This window comes from Syzygium oleosum, unplaced genomic scaffold (assembly GCF_021117445.2).
Source record: "Syzygium oleosum isolate NSW1041296 unplaced genomic scaffold, Sole_v2.1 Sole_v2.02, whole genome shotgun sequence".
Taxonomy (NCBI): domain Eukaryota; kingdom Viridiplantae; phylum Streptophyta; class Magnoliopsida; order Myrtales; family Myrtaceae; genus Syzygium; species Syzygium oleosum.
This window is the reverse complement of record NW_026607486.1, coordinates 17,069,607-17,080,513: the sequence shown is the minus strand read 5'-3', so window position 1 is coordinate 17,080,513 and position 10,907 is coordinate 17,069,607. Positions and strand designations below refer to the sequence as shown.

The window sequence follows — 10,907 nt, the reverse complement described above, 5'->3', positions numbered from 1 at the left end:
GTCTCTCTCGTCTTTTACGGTACATTTCGGGGTTCGCATCGCACGTTATCTATCCAATACATACGACGAAAAATGGGAAAAGACGCCCCGAGAGTGATGGGCAAAAGCACCATTTCTAATCTGTTTTCTAATCAACACTTTCCGTACCAGTTGACGACAAACTGGCAATCGGTGTTCGCCTTTTATTTGCTCACGCCACGACTAATTTCGTGCCACCACGTACAGACTTAACTCGGACGGGCAAAGATGTAGGCCATTGAAAACTCTCTTCCCATGTCCTGCCTCCCGTTCTGGGGTAGACTCTGCATTTATGTACGAACACAAAGGAAAGGTCGTTGCGGATACTTCCCAAAGTGGAAAGGGCAACATTCGAACTCGAGGGCAGAAATCCAATACATGATAACAGATTCAACAATCCATGCCGTGTCATCTAAGACTGAACCTTTTGCAAGGATCAACATTCATGAGTAGGAAACGACGGACTGAGGATTTTGGTTTTCAGGCCGAGCCGAACCAGCAGCTTCAGATTGTCTAGCAGCAAATTTGATGCCAAGCATGCGTGTTCAATGCTAAGGGGAAGTGACGCTGGAACCACACACTTCAAGACTATACCAAATAATCGCAGCCCTGTTTTGTTCAATTAAGCAAGAGGTTCGAGACAAGAGAGTTTTCACTGGGGTTACGGATAAAGAGAAAACCAGAGCCCCATCCGATCCAAACTATTCAGATGTGCAGTGCTGAGCGATCTATGCGCATAACTTGCTACCTTAATAGAATTATAGAAGCACATATCCTACCAAAAGATCAACTTTAGAGCTCAAGCCCCACCCCTGCAGCTGCTCCAATAAATTTTATAAGGGGGCGGAAATATACATCCTCTTGTAAAAAGACCACTGAAAGCTTCAAATGGCTTCAGTATTGTCCTCGGCATAGATTTCCCTAGACTCTCGTTCATGGCAGTAGAACCAAGTCACAATTCAAAACATAAAACAGCCTCATCAGAATAAACACTCAAGTTCGCATCGACTCGGTGACATTTTCGAGAGTACATTAAATCTAATTTGCAAAACTTGCTAAGTTATGCGGCAATTCTTACTAAGTATCGATTACGACCCACTTATTTAAATATCTATTAACAAACTAGTCTTATCCAAGCAATTTTCAATTTCTATAGCATCATGGCCTGAATAGTTTTCTCGCATTTAGCAGTCATGGAAACAGCTAGGGCTCACCAGCTGGTGCCCATCCCCAAATCAGCTTTCAATCGACGGACACAGCACTTGTTCCAGAACACCCAACTTAAGTTCCTGCATTATCTTTTGGTGCAATAATACAGCAAACAGATGGAAAAAAAAAGGCAGCAGGTAACAACAAAGTTCTACCGCAACTTGAACTTTGAAGGAATGTGGTGCAAAAATGGTTCTGTACAGCCTTTGCCAGCTAGTTAATTAACATTCTCCGCACCATAAGACAGGCAATGATCCACATAGTTCTTCAGAGAACACGAGTGTCACATAAACAAAATAATCAATGCCAAAACGCTTCTTATAAGTAGGGGTCACATCTCAATAACCCATCACTAGAGATGTCAACCCCAAGTTGTCCAACCAACATAAAAGCAAAGCTGAAACCATCATCCCATCAGCTCTGAGCATTATGAATATACTAGAGTACAGTCACTTGGGACCAATGTCCTTGAGAGCGCAGATCTGCTCCTCTCCCATGGAGGACATAGCAGTGACAACCAAATCTTTACCTTCAGCAAATCCATCCTTGATCTGTGGAGCTCATGGGAAAACACGTATAAGGTATAAACACCAGTAAGTGATAAGTAAACAAAAGGTAACATGACATAACACAAGAAAAAGAAGAAATCATTAGGTTGCTGGAATTCTAGCGAACAGAATGGTCAACTGTAGCAAAGGCTGCTAGGAGATCTTTTTGAAAAATCTTTACCCGTAAATAAGCACGAAAAGCTAGCAACATCGAGTCAGACACGGACTACTTTATGGAAGGCTGATAGCAATAGGTTGGAAATAACAGTCCAGAACATTGCCATGCTGAGTTCATATGTGAACCAATCACCCATCAAGAAGAAGATATAGAAAATCTCAAGATCCTATTTTACATTGAAGTAGACTAACCTGAGCAAGCAGAGCTTCATCAGTTGGAAGCCTCAGGTCATCCTTTGTACTCCCATTCTCAGTCAGCAGACTCAACTGAAATTAGCAGAGCCTCATGAGCACCTCTATATAATTAAAAAAAAACAGGAGACTAAACCAAATTAAACACGATCTTACAAATCCATCCTCAGAAATATCAATCAGCTGGTAATCAGTACGAGTGACATGGGGAACCTACAAAAGCAGGATAAAGATATTAGCCTCATTAGAAATAAGAAATATATTTAAATACATGGAATATATAAATTAGAATTAAAAAAATCCATACATCACAGTTGTGAGATGATGGAACAATATCTTCAAGCTTCTTGCCGTTAAAGATGTCGATTCCAACAAAATGACACTTAGCATGGCCATGCTTGCCAGTTTTAGAAGTGGAAACCTCAACAACCTGTAGTAAACACGGAGATATCCAGACAAAGCCGATTATTAGACCAGAAAATTCACAATTTCGCATCAAATGCTAACAAACTGCAGCACAAAACAGCGAAGCCAAAAAAAGTTGGAAAAAAGAGTATTAGCCAAGGACGCGGGTACATATGCTCAATCATAAGTCAAACAACTCCTAAGCATGGGAGAACGATCTGCAAGCAACAAACATTGGCGAAAAGATGCTTGGTAGCCAGATGACATAAAAGTACCCGTGCATGGAAGACATATCGTTGAAGTTGCAGCTCATAAAATTAGCTCATTCTGTTCTTCCGGCACTGTGCAAATGCGCCGATAGTATCGCACAGAAACTTTCGAAGACAGGAAGAGGGGAAAATGACCGTAAAAGTTGAGATTTTCAATATGGGTTGGCAACTCGTGCCAATGCAGAACAACCCCAAATCACAAATATAAATGATTAGATGCTGATTATTTCGAAGGGTAGGTCATGTGGACGATCAATTTACTAGCGCTCGCGCCTCCTGTTAGATTCGTCCCCCAAACACTTTTCACTCGCTTCCTGTTTTGAAGATCCTTCGTCTCAATAAGCCAATCCCCGATTATCTCGACAAGTACCGGGGAACCACCTTTGCTAGAGAAAAGTCAATGCGAACACGCAATCAAAGCGGGAATTTTTCCAACCGGTAAGAGCAACAAAGAGCATAATCATCAGGAAACGAGACCGATGTATAAGCTTGGCAAACTAAAACCCGCTGCGCATCGACCCCAAACCACTAAAATCTTCAACGATTACCGTCTCCTGATCGCCTAAATACCTAATCTAACCCCCCGACCAATCACCGATTCCACGACAAGCGACGCCAAAAAGGGACAACAACCGCGTACCCAAGGGGCCCCGAAAAAGACAAAGTTCTAGCGCGCGATTGGGAAAAGAATCAACCGAAGAACACAGCGGCATCGACACGAATCAAAACACCACCCAATCGGGTCGATCGATCGACTCGAACGATGAGGGAGAGAACGGCACGCCATTTCTGGGTTCGGGGGGTAAGGAGAAGAGGAGGAGGACCTTGCAGGGCCTGTTCTTGATGACGATGTAGCCGTTCTTGCGGATGGTGCCGGCCTGCTGTGGGTAAGTCTTCGAGGCCCCGGCGTCGGCCTTCGACTCGAAGTGGTGCTCCTCGTCGGACATGGCTCCGTCAAATGAGAGAGACAGACAGAGAGCGAAGGGAGAAGAGAGAGAGAAAGAGAGAGAGAGAGAAGCTCTGCGGAAGAAATCAGAGGAGGAAGGGGGAAGGAGGAGGAAGGAGGAGGAGGGACCTAGGGTTTGCACGATTTGGATCGGGTCGGTTTCCACCGTTGGATCCCTTTTTCTCGACGATAGAGAAAAGAAAATATCTTCACACTGTTTCACAGGATAAAAAAAAGGCCAAAACGGGAAGTGCCAAAAATAGCGCACGTGGGCTGCTTGCTGCAGAAAAATTGATCATCTCATCCTCCTCCTCCTCCTCCTTTCTTGCGAGTTTTAGTACTACTCTGCAATTATTGTCATTCGCGTCGACCTACCACGTAAAATTGAACTCGCAGAAATATGTAGGGTGCGTTTGGTACAGCATTTGGAATGCTACTTTGGGAATGCAAATGCCTTTGGGTGGAAGCCCTTTACGAAAAATGCAAATGGCGTTTGGTAAAAACTCATTTGCAAAGCTATTTTGACCCAAGTAGTGTTTGGTTAATTTTTTTTACAAATGGGCTTTGAGAGGGTTTTTTTAAAAAAAAGGCAAAAATACCCTTCGCCGGCTCCGGCGAAGGGCTACGGCTCCGGCGAAGGGCTACGGCTCCGGCGAAGGGCTACGGCCGCCGGCGAGCCAGATCTGGCGCCGGCGGCCGTCGCCCGTCGCCCGTCGCCGAGCGACCCCGGCGAGGACGCCGACCTCGGGCGACGAGGCCCGAGGTCGCGCGACCCCAGCCGACGGCCGCCCGGGTCGCGCGACCCAGCCGACGCCGCTGGTCGCGCGACCCAGCCGACGGCCGCCCTGGTCGCGCGACCCAGGCCGACGGCCGCTCCGGGTCGCGCGACCCAGCCGACGGCCGCTGGGTCGCGCGACCCAGGCCGACGCCGCCCGAGGTCGCGGGACCCGGGCGGCCGCACTGGGCGGTCGCCCACCGAGCGGCCGCCCCGGGCGATCGCGACCCGGGCGGCCGTCGCCTGGGTCGGGCGACCTCGCCGGACCTTCATGCGTCGGCCCTTTGCCCTCGCCGGAGTCCCTTTGGTGAAGAAGATGAACAAGAACGAGAGGGAGCAAGGAATATTGAAATTTGAGTGAGGGTAGTTTGGGAAGTATAAAAATGATTTTGGCATTTGGTTCAAGGTGAAAGTCCAAAGCTAGTCCCGATAGCATTGGGCTTTCAAGCATTGAAAATGCTAGTTTTGAGCATTTTCAATGCTCAATGCTAACTGCTTTGGTTCGGCATTTTGGGAAGGGGCTTTCGGGGCTGAAAGCCCCTTCCCAATGCTGTACCAAACGCAGCCGTAATCGATCTCGCGAAGTCCGCGCGGAGTATGTTGAGCCACAAGAGACCGGAGCATGGGACTTCTTTGCATCGTCGCTTTGGCGGTGGCACGTCGATGCTCGGTAGAGTCGAGTCTCAACTCGATGCTGCCGCCGCGAGGGCCGAAGTGGTTTTTTCTTTTTTTTTTCTTTTTTTTTTGTCTACATAAGGGTCTTCGCTTTGTCAAATGTCATAACCGATTTGATGATTCGTGCATCCGGTCGGATGGATGCAAGTCGAAGTTCCGATGGATGACCCGAAGGCGAAATAATGCGAAGCTTGGTATGTCGAATTTGTGGCTCGAGTTTGATACGTACGCAAACACGAATCTATTTGCTAACCATTGGTTCGAGAGATCGTTACTTACAGAGAGGTAGAGCACAAATTATCTATCGCAAGCTCAATTTTGCACTTAACCGAATCGAAATACGAACCAAACAGAACCGAAAATTTCATGCATTTCGATTTGGTTTGGATTTCGGTTCGGATAATAAATAACCATTCTTTTTATTTTGGTTCGATTTGAATAAGTTTGGTTTACAACGAAAGAGAGAGAGAAAAACGTTTATTACGTGAGAGAGATCTGGAGTGGTCCCACACGCAGCCCCCAAGATCAACATTCCAATCCTTATCGCTTCGTTTGCCTACCTTTTTCTACATCTCCGTCCCGCCGTCTCACCAAACTGTTCTTCTTGCCGTGTTCCCCGATCGTGGAGTGGGTCCCACGAGCCGTTCACGATGGCCCGTTCTCGCTGTTCCTTTTCTCTTTTGTTGTCGCCAAGCCCGTGTCCCAGTGACCGTGGCTACAACGACGTTCGCGATACCGAGAGCGAGCCCAAGTAAAGCTCGAAGCAAGGTGAGTTCTCGGGGCTCGGAGTGCGAGAAGGGAGACGAGTTTTGTTCAGGAAGCTGCGGGTAAGGTCGACGAGTTTGTGCAGGAAGCTGCGGGTAAGGTCGACCGATTTGGAGTAGGGATTGTTCCCGCCGTATCTTTGGCCCATAAACATTGGTGACCGAACCATTGACACGCCTACGCTTAACTACCCAGTTGAAGATCAATATTTAGCTTGCTACACAGAATGCTAGAAGACCATTCCTTCATTTCAGATTATTTCTCTGAAATTGTCAGGTCTCTATATAAATTATAGGTTGCACTGGCCAGACAAGGAACAACAAAAACGCGAGGTACATGGCGATCATTAGCGGGGTGCATCAATTGATGCTCCGGAAGAACAGTAATGATACAACGGTACAACATGTGAAGAGGGTACAACGAAAACAGAAGCAAAAGATTACTGCTTATCCAAGCAGCCGACAGCGAACGTTTCGTAGATAATTCTCATGACCTCCATTTCTGGTATCAAATTGACTGCATTTTGGTGCCTGAACTACCGGCAGCAGCTGATCCGGGGCGAAGCTCGTTCGTTTCGAATATATGTATTTCAGGAAGTTCCTCTCTGCTAGGAGAAGACAAGGGCACAACCGATTACAAAACCTTGCCACTGACTAAAAGCCAAGACATGGAATGCTCTTTTAGCTGTTAGGTTGTCAAACATAATATCATCTAGGGAAACCTTAAACAAGAGGAGGGGAAGTTCCGTTAGCAAATCCAGTCACTTTTCAGCTGGATTCTTTTGCACAGTTAGGGTCGAATATGCATGCACAATTCTATCTAATATGGTGCCTTTCATATTTCCTTTTTGTCTTTAATCCAGCTCCATTATCTTCAACTGAACAGTGAGACAAAAGAATCCTACTTACAATTCATTAGCTTCTTGGTATGTGTAGCTTGACGCAACTGCCAAGAGACGAGCCCCGTGGTTATAGGACAAAGACGCCACGCTATTTCCGAATCTGGGTAGCTGAAAGCGGAATATCACGGAGTGAGATATGCAAAATAGCTCGTTACCGCTAACAGTGAGAAAAAATGGGCAAGCACAGAAACAGCAAAAAATGGGAGGGGATTCATGCGGCAAGGTGCTGATACGCATTGGTCAAGACATGAAACAATTCTTTTAACTTGAAGCTGGATACAACCAGGCACAATTTATAAGATGACAAAAACAAATCTTCAATCATCATAAAAATGCCTTTTCAAATATCTGGTGAATATATACGGTACAATCTACCAAGGTGGAGAACCAGCTCCCTGATCATGATAGATGTATTGACCTCCCTAACACCAGAGGCACATTCAGAAAGCATTGCCAAATCACGTAATGACAGGAATTTCACTAATTCGCCTGGAAATACAGGATCACATGAATAGCACCTCGAATAGTCTTCTCCTATTGTGAGCATCCCATAAAGCAACATACCCTTCATCATCACCAGTCACAAAAGAACCCAAGCCCCTGCATAAACATCCATACGACTATGAATTCACATAAATTGCTAAGATCAGCTACCAAAGGAATTTCACATACAGCGGATTGAATACAATGTCATTCACGGATACCAAGTGATTTCTTCCATTCTTTGCCTTCGGATGGCACCGGAATGTGTAGCTGCAATAGACCACATAACTCAACATGTCAGTATTTTAAGCCATATAAATGGCGCAGTCTGGCAAGAGAAACATAAGGAGGAAAAGAGGAACTTTGATTCTGTGTAAGACAAAAGATGAGCACGATTTTACACTATATTGATGCTTGAAAATGCAAATAGGTTTTCTTCACCAAAATCATATACAATGTCCAGAAACATTTCGGAATTCTCATAGTGAAATAGTCATGAAAATAATACTTTTTCCACCAAAAAAAGTTGTCAATCACAAAAATGGTGCAGTTCCGACAATTTGATGCAAAAAGGCTCTGGGATATAACGTGGATTGTCAGACTAGAACAATCAGTACTTATTTTAGTTGAATGGAACTTATATCCAATTATCCTATAATCCTAGGGTTTTAATGTGTGCATGCCAAAGTATCGACGGCTGAAGAAGTACAGCATAATACTGACCTGCTGTCATTTGAATTGGATGACGAAGAAATCTCAACAGCTACACGTCCATCGACTGATCCAACAGCGAATCCTGCATAGACATCACCATGACAGTGTGTTTAAAGCATCAAAGTTACCCCTTCCATGATCTCACGTAGGGTACAACACTCAGCCGTATGCAAACTTAGGATAGTCCTCAGACATACCTTTGAAAAAAACACTCGAGCTTATGCATCTTATACGAGCATCAACTGGTGATTCTTTCAATTGAAGTGGTCTTTTTAAATTGCGCAAATCATACCCATATGCTGAATTTCCAATTGCAACCATTAGATTACACCCAGAGAGTGAGATGGACTCCACCTCTCCATTTACATTAATTGAATGTGAGATAACTTTATCCATGCGCACGTCCCAACAAATTACTTTTTTGTCTAAGCCAGCTGTAATCACTTGACCTGCACCAAGACACAACACCAAGTGCAAAAATTTTCATAAGCAGACAAGAAAAGCTTGTGATTATGAGTGACCAGAAAAATTAGAATCTGACATCACATTTTGATCTCCTTTTTGGCTAGCTACTTGTCAGAATTATGTAAGGCCCTACTCTCATCCCATGTATGTGCACCTCCAAGAGTGCTGGGGATAGATCACTTAGCATAGAATCAAGAAGTAAGCTGTCTGTAAGTTCTCTTTCACATAGTTTGTCGAATACCCAATACACAGTTGATGATCTGCATTAAGCTAAAGATGAAATAAGAATACTAAGTGATAACCAGGAACCTGTGTCCCCCTAGATTTACAACTAAATAGTCGATAGGAACCTTTCGTGCTAGTTGAGTAGAAAACTAATTAGAGCTTCTCACAGATAAACGTATTCACAGTCCACCCAAAGTGCCACTAATAGGAAAAGGAGATGTCAAAAACTGAGAGCCTGAAATATCTTACTCTTCACAAAGGAAGATCTATAATCTTGCAACAAACTTATTATTGAAATAATTATTTTGATCCAGATGTCTCATGCGCAAAACAAGCTTCAAGTTCCAGATTTAAACTTCTCTCTAAACCCATACCGGAAATTGACGCCAGGGAAAGGACTTCATTGGAGAGATTTTTTCCTTTAATGGAAGAAATATGTTCAGTATCTGATACAACATGGGTGAGATAGTGTTGAGAGCTTACAAGTTTGATCAGAGCATTCAATGCAGGTTGCTATATCAGCATGACTTCCAATTGTGTCCTGAGCTCCAGAGTGCAAATTGTACCTATATACAGTTTTCGAAATGCTTCAGAGAAAGGATCTTACTAAAGGCGAAATCCAGCCAGTGGGGCAGTCAAATTGAGAAGCCCAATTCAGAGTGCAAATTGACGCAACCTCGTGCTCATACTTTTGAGTAAGACCATGTAAAGTCTAAATCTTCGAAAGATGTCATGGTCACAAGCTTTAGTTTAGAACATTTACTAAGTCACGAACACCCGAATCGGTAACAAAATCCAAGTTCCTAATTAAGAAGCCCAATTCCACAAAATTATATGTCGACTTACTCGTGCTCATACTTTAGAGTACGACCATGTAAAGTCTAAATCTTAGAAAGATGTCACTCTCGCAAGCTTTAGTTTAGAACATTTACTAAGTTACGAACACTCAAATCGGTAAGAAAATCCAAGTTCCTAATTCAGAAGCCCAATTCCACAAAATTATCTATTGACTTGCTCGGGTGGAGAAAAGGCACAAACACATGAACCAGCAGCATCAACAGATGGCAAAGAAAAAGTGCAGCTATTGAAGATGGAAAAGTGAAAAAAAAAAAAAAAAAAGAACTCAAGGTTCTGGTACGGTTTCAAGATTCGGATTCACCTTATCACAGAACCATCAGAGCCAACGCTAAAAGCGACAGATTCGTCCTGGAAGCAACAACCGAGAAGGGCGGCTTCGGAGGGAGCTTCTAATCTGAGCTCGGAACCATCCACGTCGAACAACCTGAGGCACTGCACAAAGCACAGTCCACCAATCTCTAACAAATAAGGAAAACAAAACTTGACAAAACCGAAATACTCGGGGAAAAAAACTCATCAATTTCGAGACAAGCCGCGCTCACGGAGTCCCAAGAAGAGACGAGGAGGTTGTTGGACCGGGGAGCGAACTGGACTCCGGAGATGGCGTCCCTGGCGGGGTTCTCGAGCTTCCGGCGAGCCGCAATCATCGGGACGCCGCGCGCGCGGATCCGGAATCGCACCGAGCGACGCGACGGCACGGCGGACTTTCAAGATCGCGCGCGCGCTCCACCGTTCTTTCCTTGGGAGGCGACCGGAAAACCCAGAAGCGAAACGGGCGCGGCCGGGCGACGGCAGCGAGAGCTGCGCCTTGCGAAGAAGCCAAGGTGAAGAAGATGCAGGTAGAGATGGAGAGAGTAAAAGGCGTGGACATTGCCCTGAAGCTATCCCGCAGCTTCCCGCTCTGCTTTTGAAAACTGAGTTACCTGGGGAAGCGTTCATGGGTCGGGCCAGACAAGACAAGCTCGTACCTTCAAGCCCAGCACCGAGAAAGACACGCATGTCGAGAACGGTAGTTGCACGAGTCATTGGCCCAAAATTTGACCTTAGGCCTTCCATCAACGTGGATCTACACGGAAGAACCAATAGTCTCGCCGAGAATGGTCGTCGACGAGAGACCTTTCGCCAAAGGATTGATCGTCGATTTTTTTTTTTTTTTAGAATGAATCGAGCTTTGTAGCGATTCGAACGGGAAACGATGGGATATATACTGAGGTGATAATAGAATGGAGGTTTGCAAATGAAGAATTGATGAGTAAATTGCAAGGATAAATTGATGGGTGAT

At 45.0% G+C, this 10,907-nt stretch overlaps 2 protein-coding genes across 3 annotated transcripts; both read right to left on the bottom strand.

The window, feature by feature from the left end:
• Positions 1 to 1,468: 1,468 nt before the first annotated feature.
• Positions 1,469 to 3,818, bottom strand: LOC115665425 (eukaryotic translation initiation factor 5A-like). The gene is made up of 5 exons (XM_030587312.2): positions 3,643 to 3,818; positions 2,452 to 2,574; positions 2,301 to 2,357; positions 2,145 to 2,219; positions 1,469 to 1,778 (listed from the first exon to the last, which is right to left on the bottom strand). Exons 1-5 carry the CDS (start codon positions 3,763 to 3,765, stop codon positions 1,677 to 1,679), a joined length of 480 nt encoding a protein of 159 aa, XP_030443172.1. The 5' UTR covers positions 3,766 to 3,818; the 3' UTR covers positions 1,469 to 1,676.
• A 2,448-nt stretch (positions 3,819 to 6,266) lies between these two features.
• LOC115676211 (mitotic checkpoint protein BUB3.3) lies at positions 6,267 to 10,474 on the bottom strand. 2 transcript variants are annotated; one of them, XM_030599119.2, is made up of 9 exons: positions 10,168 to 10,474; positions 9,927 to 10,057; positions 9,251 to 9,333; positions 8,275 to 8,526; positions 8,087 to 8,159; positions 7,553 to 7,633; positions 7,399 to 7,480; positions 6,888 to 6,988; positions 6,267 to 6,586 (listed from the first exon to the last, which is right to left on the bottom strand). In XM_030599119.2, exons 1-9 carry the CDS (start codon positions 10,270 to 10,272, stop codon positions 6,487 to 6,489), a joined length of 1,008 nt encoding a protein of 335 aa, XP_030454979.1. In that variant the 5' UTR covers positions 10,273 to 10,474; the 3' UTR covers positions 6,267 to 6,486. The 2 variants fall into 2 exon arrangements, with proteins under 2 accessions (XP_030454979.1, XP_030455050.1); XM_030599190.2 differs by having other exon boundaries at positions 6,267 to 6,583.
• Between the last annotated feature and the right edge of the window lie 433 nt (positions 10,475 to 10,907).